The sequence below is a fragment of the Eupeodes corollae genome, chromosome 3, assembly GCF_945859685.1.
Source record: "Eupeodes corollae chromosome 3, idEupCoro1.1, whole genome shotgun sequence".
NCBI lineage: Eukaryota > Metazoa > Arthropoda > Insecta > Diptera > Syrphidae > Eupeodes > Eupeodes corollae.
In genome coordinates, this window is record NC_079149.1 from 25,654,799 (window position 1) to 25,672,583 (window position 17,785).

The 17,785-nt window shown below is 31.3% G+C and overlaps 1 protein-coding gene across 15 annotated transcripts in view; it reads left to right on the forward strand.

The window, feature by feature from the left end:
* The window catches only part of LOC129951221 (rho guanine nucleotide exchange factor 18), a 134,819-nt gene that overhangs the window by 105,279 nt on the left and 11,755 nt on the right, over positions 1–17,785 (forward strand). For 13 of the 15 annotated variants that reach the window (XR_008782153.1, XR_008782154.1, XM_056063271.1 and 10 more), the window contains 9 exons: positions 10,419–10,484; positions 10,970–11,135; positions 11,195–11,385; positions 11,458–11,573; positions 15,689–15,840; positions 15,934–16,193; positions 16,270–16,405; positions 16,475–16,632; positions 17,624–17,733. Coding sequence is in view for 13 of the 15 variants with exons in the window: in XM_056063271.1 (XP_055919246.1) it covers positions 10,419–10,484; positions 10,970–11,135; positions 11,195–11,385; positions 11,458–11,573; positions 15,689–15,840; positions 15,934–16,193; positions 16,270–16,405; positions 16,475–16,632; positions 17,624–17,733 (1,355 nt within the window). In the remaining 2 variants the exon portion in view is untranslated. The remainder of the gene's footprint in view (positions 1–10,418; positions 10,485–10,969; positions 11,136–11,194; positions 11,386–11,457; positions 11,574–15,688; positions 15,841–15,933; positions 16,194–16,269; positions 16,406–16,474; positions 16,633–17,623; positions 17,734–17,785) is intronic. The other 2 variants (XM_056063262.1, XM_056063267.1) reach the window with 2 other exon arrangements.

The window sequence follows — 17,785 nt, forward strand, 5'->3', positions numbered from 1 at the left end:
TATTTCGTTTTTAGGACCTTTTGTTGGTATTATAAAAAAGCTCTTCCAGATAAAAGGTTACAGCTAGTTATTTAGAGACGTTTTAAGAAGAACACATAACGGCTGTTCTAAGTACGTAGCACATTTCTTTAAAATGGACGATGGTACACCGTGTCGGGAACAGGACTAAAACATTTTTCAAGTTGTATGTAGGATACTAACTAACACATCTGCGTTAATAATACTAATAGTATTAAATTTGAAGGAGTCTTTACTATTTGATGTCGAATCAGTCATTAAGTTAATGTACCCCCATGTTTTCTTCCTACAATTAACGAATTTCCAAAAAGTATCAGATTTAAATTTAAAGTTTAATTCAATATTTCGAATTTAGTCATCATATACATATGTATGCAGGATGTTAGAGTAGTCATTGAAATGTTGTTTTATTATAATGAGCGCCCTATAATCATCATCAGTTCCTGTTTGATTATACTTTATTCAAGCTTTGTTCCTTTTGTTTTTTAAGTTTTTAAAGTGAGAATCAAACCATTTAAGTTCTTTTGAGTAATTTTAAATGTAATCGTTTTACAGAAACAATTAAAAGGATTTAAAAAGAAATACTACACATATCGTCAATATTTAAGTGACAAAAATAATTGATCCAATTTATTGATCGTAAATAGTAAGTTCAAATAAATTTTCAAAATTACACCTGCTAGAGTGAAATTTCAGTTTGTTGTTATTAGATAGCATATGAGGTGAAACCATGTTTAAATTTAGTGCTATGTCCAATTCAGGGTGATGGCGATCTTCGTTCACAATTTTGGCAGCAGAAGAAGTCACAGCTACTTCAGAGCAATGGTTTCGGAGAAAAATTCCAGATCGAGTGGTTTTCCAAACCAGTCCCTCACACCGTTGAGCTGACTGTTAACAAAAGTTCATTTAAAGATGACGCGTTTTTTGGAACGCAGAAGTAATCGTCGCCAATTTGAATCCAATTGATATTTTATAAATTAAAATCACCAACAACCAATACTTCGTCTAAAAGTTCCAAAAAAAGTATAAATGCTTTCTATGCAGTTGTTTAGTTTTTCTTAGGTCTCGTTTTTGGAGCTTTGAGGTTTATACGCTGATACAACACAAATATAATGTCCTGTTGCCATTTTAATTTTGAAGCACTGTACTTTCATGTCTGTGGATTGAAAGTTGTCAATCAGGAAACAAGTGAAAGAATTGCTCATAAAAACAAGAATTCTGCCACCAACGGCTTTTAAATTATCTAAGTTATATAGATCACGTTTAAAGACTTGTTAAGAGGAGTCTAAAAGCTCAGAGTCCGAGATAGAGTTGTTAAGTTATGTTTCCGTCAATATTATGACATCGTGAGGAAGATTGTTAATATTTTTGTAAACCATGTTGGTGTTTGTCCGAAGTCCATTTACGTTTGGAAGAATCTTAATACCTTTTTAAGCTTTGGAACTTTGCAATCATGTGTGAACAACAATATGATTCAAAGCCTCATAAGTACGTTTTAAAGAATAGATTGTTAATCATTATCGTAAATAGCAAAAATCCAACTAATATTATGACACTTTTAATGGCAGCTAAGTTTGACAGGTGTCACATACTAGCGCTACAAAACTGAAGCCACAAAATGAATGACCCTAAATTTATCGATTATTTAAAATGTTTTAACTATAAAAATATGATTTTTTCTATTTCGATAAACTTTTTAAACATACTCAATGCATGAACCTATAAACAAGCCGGATATTTAATAGGCGGAATTTATTTTCCCATGGTTTAAAAAATGTGAGAAATATATACTTCGAAATCCTAACGCAACACAGAAACGACACATACAAAATAAAGAAAAGTATATTTTTGCATTTAGGACATTTTCTCGCCCACTACGCTTTTTGCAGAGACCAAAATAAGTTCTTGTTTTTTTTTAGAAATTAAAAGTTTTGCCGGAGTAGATTTAAAGTTTTATTATGTTTTTTGTTAGTTTTTATTTTAAATTACATTTAATTTTTGTGTCGTTCTAAAAATTTTGTTTTTGTCAAAATTGTCCACAAAATTTTGTATGCTTTTAGAATTTGAATTATCAAAAAAAAAGAAAACAAAAAACAAATGTTTTTGAATTAAACAAAACAAAAACAACAAAAAAAAAGAAATCAAATTCAATTATTGTTAAATTATTGTGCATTTTTCAAAGCGGCAAGAAAATGACCGGATGCTACTCTCCTTGGAGATTGGTTGCTAACAAATTAGGCGTGACTTCACATCACGCTAGGTAACATTAAAAAACAAATAACCCCCCCTCAAACAGAGAAACATCAGAAATAAAAATCATAAAACTTAAAAAAAAAAATTAAAATTATATTTTTTTTTTTTCTAAACAACAAAGTTTATCATAATCAAAATGAGAGTATTTTTGCTTAAATAATTTGTTGAATTTTAGTTTCGTTAATTTGTCTTCCATTTAAAAAACAAAACAAAACTCTAAACTTTTCCTATATAAATTCTTTGAAGTTAATAATCAAAAAAAAAAAAAACTTTTTGTTATGAGTTGTATGTGCTTATTATTTTGTTAACGTTTAGAATATATTGTTAAAATGTTTTTTTATATAGAAGCAAAAAAAATCTAAATTTTGTTCTTCACATTTCTTTTGCTCTTCAGCTTCGATTGGTCTCACAAAGAAAAACAATATTTTTTTTCAAAAATACAACAGAAAAACTATTTTCTTTTTTTTTAATTATATACTACTATACTCTTGTCTTATATATTATATATAAACCTATATACACTCTACTTATTTAATTTTCTAAATTTGAAGAACTTTTTTTGCTTTTCTACAATTGTTTATAATGGTTTTTGATGTTTTCAAGAATATTTTTGAAAACAGTCGTTTTAGTGACAAATAAGAAATATTTCTAGAATACACGAATTGTATCATTTATTATTATTTATTTGTTTTAGTAAATAGAATTCAGAAGTTTTTTGTGATGTAACTTCTTTCAGTATCATTTACCAGGTCTATTACTCGGATACTATTGCTAAGTTCTGCATTTCACTTATTGTGGATACACTTTGTGAAAGTGAATTAAGGTGTTCCACAATTCGTTATTGTGAATTGGATTTTCGAACATACAAATGGATGTTCTGTATTTCGGTTTGTTCCATTTTTTTAACGCATTCAAATCACATTTTTCATTTCTGTGCATTGATCTTTGAAAGCTTCCTTCTGCTAGGAATCCGAGGGTCACAGCAAGTTTTTGAATTGAAGGAATCGTTGAAGGATTAACAAAAGGTTCTATTTTTCTTAGAACATATACAAAAAAACGTCTTCTTAATTTAAAATTATAAAGATGAAAAGATGAAATCAAGAATTTACTTTATTTATCAAAACAATTCTACATAATTTTCACACATTTACATTGTGTGAAGTAAATCCAATATATTTGATTTGTCTCGCAAAATTGGTCTTGTTATTTTTTCTCTTGAATTCTACTTCCTTTTTTGACTTAAATTTTCAATAATATTGCATCCATCTTCAAAACAGCAAACATTTTACTTTAGAAACAAACATAAAAATAGATGATCCTTCAGTTCTGAAAGTTCAAAGCAATTTCGAAGTTTTTAAAATCGATCGAATTGAAGAACATGCAATTTAATTTCACGTGAAATTGAAAATTGATTTCAATATCTAAATTGATTTCTTTTACTTAAGTCTTCTTTTTTCTACAATTATTCAAAATACTGAAGATGATTTGCTTTGCAACATTTTGAGAGGTGCATTATTCTGTGTCATGTATTTTATTCTTATCCCTTCCCTTTCTTACCTTACCTTACCTTTGTTGTACCTTTAGAAGAGGAATAGGCATGGTTTTACAAGGTAAAATGTCTTAGGTCCTAATAAGAAACTTAATTTATTTTGAAGACTTGATATTTTTGTGAATATTTTATATTTCCAATAATATCGCAGTGAATTTACTTCAAACTTAAACCATGTTCGCTTAAGATACTTTGCCACTTGTAAATCAAAAAGAAAAAACAAACTGAAGTTAAAGTTCAGAAACTACAATTCATGTTTATGAACACAGTTAATTTAGAAAGAAATCAACTTTTAAAATAGGCTTAAAAACATAGATATATAATAGTCCAGTCAATGAACGAAAAAAATTGCCTTCACCAAAAAAAAATCCAACAGTTTTTAAACTTGGCGCACTTACTAAGTGCGATGTCTGAGCCAAAAATTCCCAAGAATCCAACGTGAGCTCTAGCGGCAGTTCAGAGAAAAATGGAGTTTGTTTCAGTTTTATTCAAATATTTGATCAGTTGAAAAAAGTTTAAAAAAAAATGCATAATAATGTTAAGGCCATGAGCTTTCAAAATAACTTTATTTAATTTAACTCAATGTTATAGTTCTGCAACTGAAAATTATTTTTCAGAAATATGTGGTGGAAAAAGTATTTTGACAAAATATATTTTGAGGAAAAAATGAGTTTGAAAATTAATTAAACAAAAATTAAAACATAATTTAATAGAAAATGAAATTTCCGTTGCTATTAATGATTTCTGCAATCGGCCTGGTATAGATTTTACCAAATTTTGAAGAGTTTGCGAAGAAATTTCCATCCAAAGGCTTTCGACCTCAGCGATTGTCTCTTCGCGCGTTCTTGTCAAGCATGGACGCCTTTGTCGCTTTATATTGGCCCACACATTTTCTATTATATTTAAGTCGGAGCTTTAAGGTGCCCAATCTAGAGTATTTTAACCCACTTCCTTTAGAAAATTAGTTATCATCTTGGCTTTGTGACAAGGTGCGTTGTCTTGCTGCAAAATGAACGACTGTCCAATCAATTTATCGCCAGAACTAAAAGCGTGGTTATTTAAAATATCAAAATATTGTTGTTTGTTCATCATTCCATCGATTGCTACCAAGTTTCCGGTGAAATTAAAGCAAACACATCCCCAAAACATGACGGTGCCACCACCATGGGGTATTCGTTTACACACAGGTGCTACTTTGCTTCGCATTTTCTTAGGGATTCTGCAAAAAGTTTTTTTTTTTTGATCCGGTGTATTCAAAACAGCTTTCATCAGTCCGCAATACTTTTTCCCAAAATGATGAAGGCTTGTGTAAAAATTCTTAGGCAAACTGCAGGCGTTTAAGCTTATTTTTTTGGGATATTTGGGGTATTGTAAGTAGCAAAGTCAGCCTCCTTCAAACGATTTCTTACCGTTTTTTCTGAAATTTCAATTTCATACTCATTTTTTATTTCAATTGCAGCACATTTTCTTTAAACTTTTTGACTATTAAACGGTCCTCTTTCTTGGAAGTTTTGCGTGGTCGCCCTGAACGTGGAACATTTCGCGTGGATTTGTTTTTTTTCTGCATATTTATTTGGTAATAGACGGTTTGACGAGGAACTTTAACTTAACTTTGCTTAACTTTTCCACCGAAATACCCGCATAATATGACTAGCTTCCGCCGTTTTACCCATTACTATCAACTAATTGTTTGTAAATGTCGTCAAAGTTAGTAATAAGTAAGTAATTTTATTAAAAAGAGACAATATAAATAGGAAATATCAACTCTGATAGCACGCGACACGAAAGAAACTGCAAAGATTACTATGTCAAAATACTTTTTCCAGTTAGTTATGGCTCAGTGTATTCATTAAAAGGGTCCCAAAAAGAATGTATGAGAAAAATAAACTCTTTCTGGATTTGACCGTTGTCTAGGTACTTTGTTTTTTTGTGAGTTAAAAACTCTACTTAAGTCTTAAGCGCTCTGTTCTGAGTTCATGACAGTTTCCAGATACCGGCAGATTTGCTCAAATGAGCTGTGAATGAGATAATTTACCTCGGTAAAAAACATCTTAAAACACTCTCCAGCCTCAAAACCACCTTCACACAAAAAATCATGTCATAATTTTGCTCCTTTGTGAATTGAAGGACGAACAAACAAACAAACAAACTGAATTCCACATTTAATATATTAATGACAGATTAACAATGTCGCGTAAACTTTTTTTGTAGTCATAACTTTTGTCCGTTATGACATATTTTAATAGCACAATAGGAAAGGTTATGGTTATTATTTAAAAACGAAAATGTATTAAGTGCACATTACTCCAATGTGACTTAAAATTAATAAAACATTTAATAAGGAACGAACATTAATCAGAATTTAGAACAAGAATGGGTTAGTCTATCTCAAGAACAATTGAACCTATTTCAATGATCGCATTCACGTCCGCTTCAATAGCTTCTTGAATCGTTCCCGGTTGTTTGGCGTAATATCGGTCATTCACGGCTTCAAAAAGTCAATTCGCAGCTTCAAGACAGCCTATTGATACCAATACCACGCGTTGATGATTTGGTGGGCAAAAGGTAGATTGTTGCAGTGGCTGTGTGGGATAACTATCCAAAACCATCAATTAAATGTCAGTAAAAAAGTTAACTCTGTTGACCAAAACGTTGTTCACAGAAAAAAAATAGCAGCTACATTCTTGTCTATGCGCATTGCGCACCTCACGACTACGGAGGAGGACCACAAGTGTTAAGCGACTAACTTTGCTCTCGAGATTATACTGAATTCTTCTCAAGATTCTGAGCACCAAACAGAAATAGTGTCAAAAATAACCTATCATTTATAAAGAAACCACTTAATGGTACACACACATATAAAAAATTGACAACTGACTTAAAAAACAGTGAAAAATTCGATATAATAATGTATTTAGAAATTGTGTAATTTTGACTTCACTAATTTTAGTAAATTTAGTGGTTTTCATATTTTTACAGGATGGGGCAGATAAACTGATTTTTTTCGAATTCTTACTCCATCCGTAGTCAAATTAGGAATACAATCATAGGATCATTAAATAGAATAGTAAAGAACCATTTTTGTATGAATTAATTTATTTTAAAAGTTTACCCGTTTTAAAATTAGCGCCACTCAAATGATGTCCAGTATATAGCGAAATAATGGTATACTTTTTCAACGTTGACACCAAAAACGCTGCAGAATGTCGTAAAGTTTCAGTTTTTAAATCTAAGGTCAAGTGGCATCTTTAAATACTTTGCTTTCTATTAGCCCAAAAGAAATAAATCGCAAATGGTTAAAATTTTTAAGGGGGATACTAAACGATGATTTCTTATTTTTTTCAAATTATGCGGTTGCTTGGCGTATCCGTTAAAACTTCAGTGATTTGCAGGTTCGCAACAGTTCCTTTAATACAAATAAAAAAGCAGCTCAGTCATGATAATTCTGTGTGGTACCAAGAAAATTGTTCATTCTTTGCCTTTTAACTTAGCTATTGATGGAATTTTGTGTCCTGTTTCTCTGCCGCATAATTTTAGCTTCTATGTTGCATAGAATTTATCTTATCTCGTAAATGTGAATTTTTTTTTCGATGCGCTTTTACAATATTAGGAAAATGTCTAGCAATATTCAAGCTCTGATTTGCCTCCAAGATTTTAAGAAGTTACATCATACAAACTTTTCTGAGTAAATTAGTAATAATAGTGATTTAATTATAATTCCTACATTTTTCTTGTCCGATTTTGTTTTTCAAGTGTTACATTTTTATTTGTTACTTTAAAACGTTATGTTTTGAAATTTCTCGATTATGTTTTCTCTCAAAAAACACTGTCAAATATATACTCATCATACAACCAACTAATCTTTAACAAAATAACTCTAAACTATACAAACTCATACACATGATTCTATATACACAACAACAACATACTCGAATACATACATTTAACATTGATCAATGTGAAGTCTGTCTTAAATTTGGCTTTAAAAAATTTACAATTGAAAGTAGTTTGTTTTCTTATTTATATATTATTCAAAAAAAAAAAACTAAAATCTATTAACGTTGGCAACCAAAATTGAAAGTTAAATTATTTGTTCTTTTTTTATATACATGAAAATTGTTTATTAAAAAAAAAGTCTATTTTTCTAAAATACTCAATCTTCTTCTACTTCTCATATTAGTCATAATCTTCATTAAAGCATCACGTTTCATTGCATTCTCATGTATTCAAAAAATAAAACAGAATCTTGAAATTTTAAAACTTTCTATAACTAACTAGAACTACTATCTTCACTGTTTCTTTAATTGCCTTTTTGAAAATATAGGGTTTCAGATGCATTTGATTATGTATACTTATTAGAAAATTCATATTATATGCTTTGGGTTTATGGTTACTTACTTACAAATAAAGTTCTCTTTTCCCAAAAAAAACAAAACAAAATGCATGCAATAAAAACAATACTTGAACGCTTTTAAATGTCTACATTTTTATACTACTTGATGTCTTTGATACTTACTATTCAGTGTAAAAGGATTTCGCCGTAAGTCTATAGTCTATATTAAGATGTAGATCCCCTTTTTTTGTAGTTAATCAAACAATTTAGAAGTTTTCATTTTCTTTACTTTTCTTATGTTGAAATTACTTAAAAAACAAATAAAATGAATAAAAGTTTTTAAAAATTGTGTGGACCAGTTTTAAATTGTTGAACGTTTTTTGTTTTACAAGTTAAAATACAATATGCACAATCTTCTGCACTGGACTGTACATTTATTTAACTCTAGGAAACACAAACAACTCCAATATAATTGAGCTTAAATGTTAACACTGTTTTTACCATCAGGAGTCAATACCAACGCTTTTTGTGAAAATTGTGTATTACTTCGCACACTTGCACACTTCTAACGATTGCAGAGTATTAACATAGATCATATCTTTCACCTGGCTTCAATAAACCTAAAGGTTTTTAATCACAAAATCTTGTAGCGTTGCTGCCGTCAAGTTGAAAATAAACTCCGTCGACAAAAATATCTTCCAATTACGTCCAGTATGAGAACAAGGTTAAACCCAATCGGCAGACCAAAAACCGCACCAAACAGTGATACTTTGACGATTGAGAAGGTTTTAAACAGTCATTTTTGAGTTTTAAGAGCCCCAAATGCAACAATTATGTCTATTCATGTAGCCTTCAAGGTGTAAATAAGCCTAATCACTGAAGTTGATGTTTCGACAAACATTCGTATAATTTGTATGCATTTGAAGGACTCAATCAGCGAAGAAATGACGTTGATGGTAATCGAAATATGAACTTGAGATTTGATGTTATCTTAACTTTAAAAGCCTTAGGGTTTTAGTCCTTAAAATATTAAAAATACGGTGTAATGTCGTTTGCTGAATACCAAAGATCAACGAAGACAAAACAGGTTTTTCATCAACAGTGCACCTGTAGCAGCAATATTTTCAGTTGCACTTGAGCGACCCACAAGGTATCAATTTTCACGAGTCTAACTTATTCCAACAGCTCAAAATTGTCCACCAATTTACTTTTGATGGCCGAGAACATTGTTGTTGACAACGATTTAAAAAAATGTAGTTTTGCAAAGTTTTCCTACAAAACTTCATTTCTATGTCAAACGTATTTGAAATCTTCAAAAGTGACAGCTTTCAAAAATGTGGACTTTTTAAAATCAAACCTCTGATTAGAAAACCCTTTATTTGGCTTGACGTATATCTGAGCTTGGCACAGTCTCAAAGTGTTCTTCACTTTTCTTTTTATTCAGAAAAGGCCTTCCTAATTTTATGTTACTTTTGCTAGTATTGCCAATGATGTTATTGATCTTAATTTTATCCTGCATTTGGCAGTTTAACTTTAAAAGTTTTGAGATAAGAAGCATTTAAAAAATTGGTCAGCAATGCAACTCATTTAATTTAAAGTATTTTTCCAAACACTTCTTTAGCGCCTTTTAAAGTTTTCCAAAAGCTTTCAAAAAACCTTCTATAGATTTTGTGACGGTCTTATTATATTATTAACCAACCTTGAAAATCCCAGTGATGAGCCAAAACCCACTTATAAAATCCATTTAGTTAAAGAATTGAAATTTCCAGAAGATTAGAAATCCACTAAATTGCTCCTTTATATAAATATAACCTAAAACAAAACAAAACTTAAAACTGGCTTCCATACAAATAAATATAAAACAATATAAATTAAATTCACATTCTTAGCTATCTTCATATTTCACTAGATCCTCTCACGTCTCAATCTCTAGCCTTTTGATCTTAAATTTTAACATATGTATTTTTTATTTGCTTCAACTTTAATGCCTTTTTATTTTTACAAAATTATTTTCATGCTTTTAATAGAACTCGAGTTTTATTTATGCTTTTATTTAAATGTTATTATTTAAAAATCTTATGCATAATTTGATTTATTCACATTCTTATTTTTTGTTTGTTTATGTTTATTATTTGCTATAATTATTTAAATCATTTGTTTTTGTTATGCCGCCGCCTCCGCCGCAGCGCAGCCTTTGCCGCAGTGTTTATTTCCATTACACATTTTTTATTGTTTTTGTTTTTACGCTTGCATTCTCTTATTTAGCCATACTTCACATCATGACGACGGCCGGGATTATTATGATGGACATTCACAAAATGAACATTCAAAGTAAGTATTTACCAAAAGCGCTAATTCGAAAAATTAATTTAAAAAATTAAAAAAAAAAAACTAATATTACTTACTTATTATCTACTCCGCTTTCTTGTGTTCCTAAAAACTGTTTTATGTAAATCTACTTCAAAAAGTAATAAAAAAATATTTATTTCTTTAAAAAACTTTTAATGCTTATATCAAAAATGTTTGGACTTGATATCATCATCAATGAGTTTTTATTCTTTATATTTTCAGTTTAATTTTTTTAATTATATTTATCATTATTCTCTAACCAAACTTATGATAAACCATGAAACTACCTCCTGTGTATATAAAGTAAACCAAAAAACAAAAACACTCTTTCACAAATCCACACAAAATCTATATTTAAACTGGATATTGTTCAATCTATTATAAATATATATAAATATTTATTTCTAAAAAAAATTGAAATCAAATTTTAAAAAATCGATTTGTTTGTTTTGTTTGATTTATTTCAGTTACTCAGACGATACGCCTTTGATTCGAGTTGAATTTCTAAACGAACCGCCAATTGGTCCACATGATCTGGGAGCAGACCCAGCTTTAGGTATAGCACTCGACGAACATGACTCATGGAGTCCAAGTGTGCCAAAAGAAGTTGTTAAGTCCTTAAAAGATAAACAAGTAAGAATTAAAAGATTTTCACTTTGTTTAAAAAATTTATATGCTCGAACTATATTAAGTTTTCTTCCAAAAAACAGCAGGTTAAAAGGCAGGAGCACATATATGAATTTATTATGACGGAAAAACATCACTGCCAGACCCTTCTAGTCATGCAGAAAGTTTTTGTTGAAAGTTTAGAAAGACATTTTGCGGGATTACATATTAATCGTATGTTTCCACGATTAGCTGAATTGACTGAATTACACACGTGGTGAGTATTTTTTAAAAATATAAATTTAAAAACATTTTAATAAGCAAGTTCTTAAAATTCGATATTTTTCAGCTTTCTTAAAAAACTTCGACAAAAGCAAAGGGAAAATTACATAGTTGATAGTATTGCTGATATTCTAGTAGACTTCTTCTCATCGACAAATGCCCAACGCCTGAAAGTTGCTTATGGTAAGTTGTTCCAACACGATAAAATATATCCAATGGGCTTTTGTGACTTCGCTATAATTGGAATCTCAGAATGTAAATTAAGACCAAGACGACTAGTTTTTGATGTATAATTTATTTGGAATTTATAAATACCAAAACATTATGATCTGCAACAAAAAAAAACTCAATTCGACAGGAACTTCCAGATTTCTATGCCTCCCAGATCTTTCTGGAAGGATAGGGCATTCCTGGAAGGCGAGTCAATCCATTTTTATACAGATGGTTCAAAAACCAAAGAAGGGGTTGATGGGGATGTGTACTCTGAACGACTGAAATTAAGATTCTTATTCCGCCTTCTCAATCGTTGTATCGTGTTCCAGGCGGAACTTTTGGCGATAAAGGATGTCTTGTCCTGGTTTAAAGAAAACGTGATATCATCATCTGACATCCGTATCTTCTCAGATAGTCAGGATGCTATCAGATCTCTGGACTCCGTCTCTACAAATTCTATAACAGTCCATAACTGTCGATCATCTCTAATGGAGATGGAACAAGAGTTTAATATTCACCTTTTCTGGGCCATAGAGACATTCCAGGTAACTTTAAGGCAGATGAACTCACCAGGAACGATACAGTACAGCCCATTATACCACGCTTGGCAAATGTTGGCATACCAATCGCTACTTGTAAACTGTTGCTAATGCAACACGCTGTGAGAAGGGCAGGCACCAGGTGGAACAACATAACCACGTGTCGTTTCACAAAAAACATCTGTCCAACACTAGATTAAAGCGATCAAGGTGCTTTTTATCTCTAAGCAGATCGCATATAAGCTCGATAATAGGTATCATAAGCGGACACTGTCTAATAGGAAAGCCCGATACGTATGGACGAGGAAGGTGAGGAAACAATTCTTCATCTTCTCTGTACATGCCCTGCTCTAGCTCAAAAACGCAAGAATTACCTAGGAGAATTCTTCTATAACGATCTAAATCATAAAAGCATAATCAGCCTCTCATGTTTCGTAAGGGACTCAAACTGGTTTTATTGAGCTTAGGAGGAAGCCTCAAGATTCATGTGGTATCACAATAGGCCATTAAACTGGCTTAAGAGTGTTCTATTCCATCATGGACAGCCACTTTAACCTAACCTAACCTATATTTTGTATCGTAGTAAAATAAATCGCAGTTCTTTTCTAATTAGAAATGTAAACTTTTGTTAATAGTAAGAGAGATTTTTCTTGACTAACTTTCGAGTAAACTTTCCAAACAAAAATTGGCCTTAATTTGAAGAAATTTCAGATACAAGAAACTTCTCTTATCTCCAATTCCCTTAAGTCGTCGAAACTTTGCTAACACCGCAAAAATTTCATTTATATCTTATTCCTAACATATGCAATAATTCTTCTTTACTGAATTAAAATTACTCCAAAAATCTCTTCTTAAGGATCAATTATAGCCATCAATGCAAATTGAAACGGGAGGAATCTTAAATATTTTACTGATAAATGTTTATGGCAATTAAACATGCACGTTGTTAAATTAGAAGTTTAAATAAGCACGAGCTTCATCAGTTATCTTTGTAATATTGATATCGGAACAGTAATAGTCCTCAACGATTTATTTGTTGCAATAAAATGCTTCCACTTGGCGGCAACAAACTTACTTCAAAGTCTGCAGATAAAATGTTTAAGCATATAATTTACTTAAATACTTCATTTATTTTAAGGACGGTTGTTTTGCATAATGTGCAACCTAATTCTTGATGTTTTGAAAAAACTTTATCGGGATTTCAAGTTGAAAAATGCATTTTGATGCTTAAAATGCATCTGGCAGGCAGGGGCTATAAGTAAAATGTCTTGGATACAAATTTTTGTAATCAGGGGATTTTTTTCTGATTTTTGATGTATCACTCATGGGGTTATCATTTCCACCTCAAAATCGGAAAAATTAGATACCATTTTCGACCCCCGATCACGGCTGAAAAAAAAAACCTCCCAAACGGTTGAATTTCATATAATAATTCATTCACATCAATGAATTTCGGTTATCACTCCACTCCCAATATTTCCCTCCAGCTCTTCGCCTATAGTAAATAAGGAATACATTTCATTTTTCTTGTCTGTTATTCAGTTATAAGTACGAAATAAGTTGAATTTCAAGTTCATTTTTTTTTATTCTTAAATTAAAAAGTCTTCTTAGTGCATCAATCGTTTGCTTAAAACAAAGCCTTAAATATTTAAATATCTAGTTTTGACACAACACAAAAATATAAAACTCCATAAAATAAAAACTATGTATTTAATATATAACATAATTTCATCTTTTAGCCATAATTTTAAATTAAAAATACATTTTTACTTGAAATGGCTGCCCTTAAATTTAATTCCAAAACTTACAATTTCCTAAAAGAAGTCTGGCAGACCACGTTCTCCAATTCTGACCAACGTACATAAAAACGTAAAAGCATGTATATATCTTCACTGATATTTCTAAAACCCTTTACCACATCTTTGAAGTATAAAATCAAAACACTTTTTTTTTGCATACAAAATAAGGGATGCGACACTTTCCATCCAATCAAAACTGAATCGTGGTCATAGTAACATTGGTTCCCTGGAAAAACAGTTTTTGTGCAATATGATAATGCCGCGCTGATTTTCTTTTTTATAAACTTATTGAATAGTCCAATTTTGTTAATTTCTAAATACAATTATTTTACGCTAATTTTTCATTTCTCAAAATTAAAATTAATGCAATAAACAATAACATTTAAGGGTCGGTTGAGTGCCGATAGTCCCTTATGTGCAGACCCTCCTTATTCGACGCAAAAATGATTTTGGTGAATATATCTAATTCTCTTGACATAATCTTTCTCTTCCAAAATGTTTTTAGTGGGATTGATTTCTGCACCGTTTGTATAAACGTACAAATCCGCTTAACGCGCTACAAATTATTGATCCACTTTAAGTTAACAAAAGTGAAACTAAAATCAAATTGACATTGCAACAACGCGTCTTGAAGTTTCATAACAAAACTGATGGCTAGACTTTACATAATTGTTCTTCAATTTTGTTTGTTCATCTAAAAGTACAAAGTTTCTCTTCAAAATTAATTTTCATACTCCGAAACTAGTTTCAATATTATATTATATTTTTATATCAAACTACAACCATGTGCACTAAATCCCACTTTATCCCGACATACATACATAATCTTCTCTTTTACATCAAAGTTAAAGACAAAATTTTAATTAAAAATCAGCAATAAAAGTTAACAAGCTTACACATTGCACATAGCTTATAAATAACACACTTCTTTTACTTTTACTTTCACACTCACCCTAGAAGGTAATAAAAAAGTAAAAACAGCACCAACATTGTACCTTCATTCAACCAATTACCTCGCAACAAGCATTAAGAATTTTTTTCAAAAATATTTGCATCTTATTACATCCATCCACGTGACTTTGACTTTATGATTTTATACACCTCGAGCTACTGATACTGATTCCTCTATAAACAATAGACCACCTGTAAGTGCATAATTGCTTGAACTTTTTTCCCCCCCATTTGCACATGAATGACATCATCAAAAAATATAACAATAGAGAAATCATAATTATTGTTGTTGTTCTTGCTAACATCTAACATCCCGTCATCGTCGGTGTAGTACTGGGTTGTAGTCTCCGTCTTCACCGGCCGTCAGAAATGACCCACTTCCATATCAAGGTAATTAAACCCACGCGACCTTTCTTTCAATTTGAACTCACAGTACACACAATTAAATGCTGCGCTACTGTTGGTTGTATGTACCATAATAAAGTCGAACGACAGCAACGGACGACGAACGCCTTGCCTGGCGTCGTCGTCGTTCATTATCATTCATTCGGTGCTAAGTTATAGCAGCACATCCAACACCCAATAGTGCATACGAAAGCATTCTGTAATTTGATGAGCTCTCCTCAATGACCAAACCAACCCAGCCCTTCCCAGCGCTAGCATAGCACACTTGGTAGTTCATATAGATAGAGGAGTAGATACACTGTGCAAAGCAGTCCTTCACTTCACACATGATTAAAAATTAAATTCACCTCTACAATACGAGCCACACATTATACTGTTGTTCTATTTCCAGGGGAATTCTGCTCAAATCATCGTTCTGCACTCGATAAATTTAAATTTTGCATGACAAGCGATCAAACGTTTGCCGAATGGTATAAGCATTGTCTGTCCAATCCGCTGCTCAAGAAGAAAGGCATTCCCGAGTGTATTTTGTTTGTGACGCAGGTAAGTTCAATGGACATTATAAACTTTTGTTTATTTTCAACAACATAATTAAATAACAAAATGTTAATAATTTTTTATATTTTCAATTTTCAGCGTTTAACTAAATATCCACTGCTAATTGATCCGTTGTTGAAGAGTTCAAGGGAGGATCGAGTTGAACAGGAAAAGTTGCAGAGAGCTATGAATTTGGTCAAAAGTATGCTTGTCGATGTGGATGCTTGTGTAGCGGAGAAAGAAAAACAAGATCGCCAATTAGAGATCTTCAGACGCATCGATGTCAAATCGTATGCAATGTACAAAAATAAACAATTTAGGAAATCTGAAATTTGTGTTGGGCCCCAAAGAAGATTGAAGTAAGTTTTTGACAATCATGCACATAAATTATCTTAAAGCAAAATTAATTAAAAAACTATTTTTGTTTCTTCTCAGATTCGAAGGCTATGCAATGTTAATGCAGGGGAGATCTAAGATGCAAGTTGTTTTGGTTGTAGTTCTATCCGATTGTTTGTTCTTTCTTCAAGAGAGCTCACACAATAAGTATACATTCTTTACCCCAGAGAATAAGGTTAGTTGGTTTTAGATTTTGTTTCAATGGTCATGTGATTGTTTCTTTTAATTTTTGATTTTGTTCTAGGCTGGAGTTGTATCTCTTCAAAAGCTTCTCATTCGTGAAAAAGCTGGAACTGAATCGCGTGGCATTTATATTATTTCTTCGAATCCTGCCTTTCCAGAAATGTATGAGCTTAAAGTACAACAACCAAAGGATAAAAATGTTTGGATTCAAGCTATAAGGTACGTTATAGTTGTTTATTTTATTAAATCACAGTGTTAAAGTGTTTAAAAACGTTCTGCTGAACAATTTACAATTATTGTTGAATTCAAAATATTTGCGTAGCAGGTTGCTTTTTTTTAAGATTAAAAACTGGTAGATAAGTTCGTGGCATTTATTTTTAAATATGATTTCCGGTATATGTTCGGCCGTGGTTACTAGTTACAAATCGATTTTATCTTTCCATTGTGTCAATACATTTACCAATAAGGCGTGGGCGTGGCTTGAATACTGGCTTCGAATTCTTCAAGAGTTGTAAGTTTATCGGCATAGACCTATAAAAAGTAATAGAGAAGCGTTTAATCAAACAAACGAAGATCCTGACCAAACTAATTGATGGTTTAGTGTTCTGTATGACTAATTGCGCCGACTTTTATTGAATAAAAAATCTGTCAGCATAGCTCCAATAAGCTCGCCATTCACCGTGACGGCAGCTCCGACTTCATTTATCAAGAAATAAAGCCGATGATGCCTCAGTATGTAAGCCGCACCAAACAGTCTATTGTAAAGGTGTTAAAGTTAAAGTTGTGCTTTGTCACTAAAACACCTTACAAATAAACCAAAGTCTCTGCAAACTAAACCATCAGATTTATTTTTTTAAAGTATTTTCCTGCAATTAGGAAGCGTTGTTTTGGCGTTGTTCTGGCGTTAAACAATTTATAATAAATAGCTACACCTAGCTAAACAGAAATATCAACAAAGTTAAATATTCTCGGCAACTATCAAACAGTAGAGAACAACAATCGAAACTTCCTATACAGCTAAAAAATACACCCTTTAAATAACGTTTTTAATTCTTTTTACTCGTCTTATCGTTTTTGACTCCTTGCCTAAATTAAATCTAGAGTCATGCTGGCATTGCAGTCACAAATCAAACTTAACCAGATAATTCAAAATAAATTCCATATGAAAAATTGCAAGCTAATCAAAAACTAATCTTATTCACTCCCATAGAGCTGCTGTTCTCGAATGTCCATCGGATGATGTCGAAACTGATGATCTTACCGCTGAAGAAAAACAAAAACTTATTGACGCCAAACAAGCAAATATGAGAGAGTTAATAGGTATGTTATAAAAAAATAATCATTGTTTGTTTGTTTTATTTTTCTTTCTATA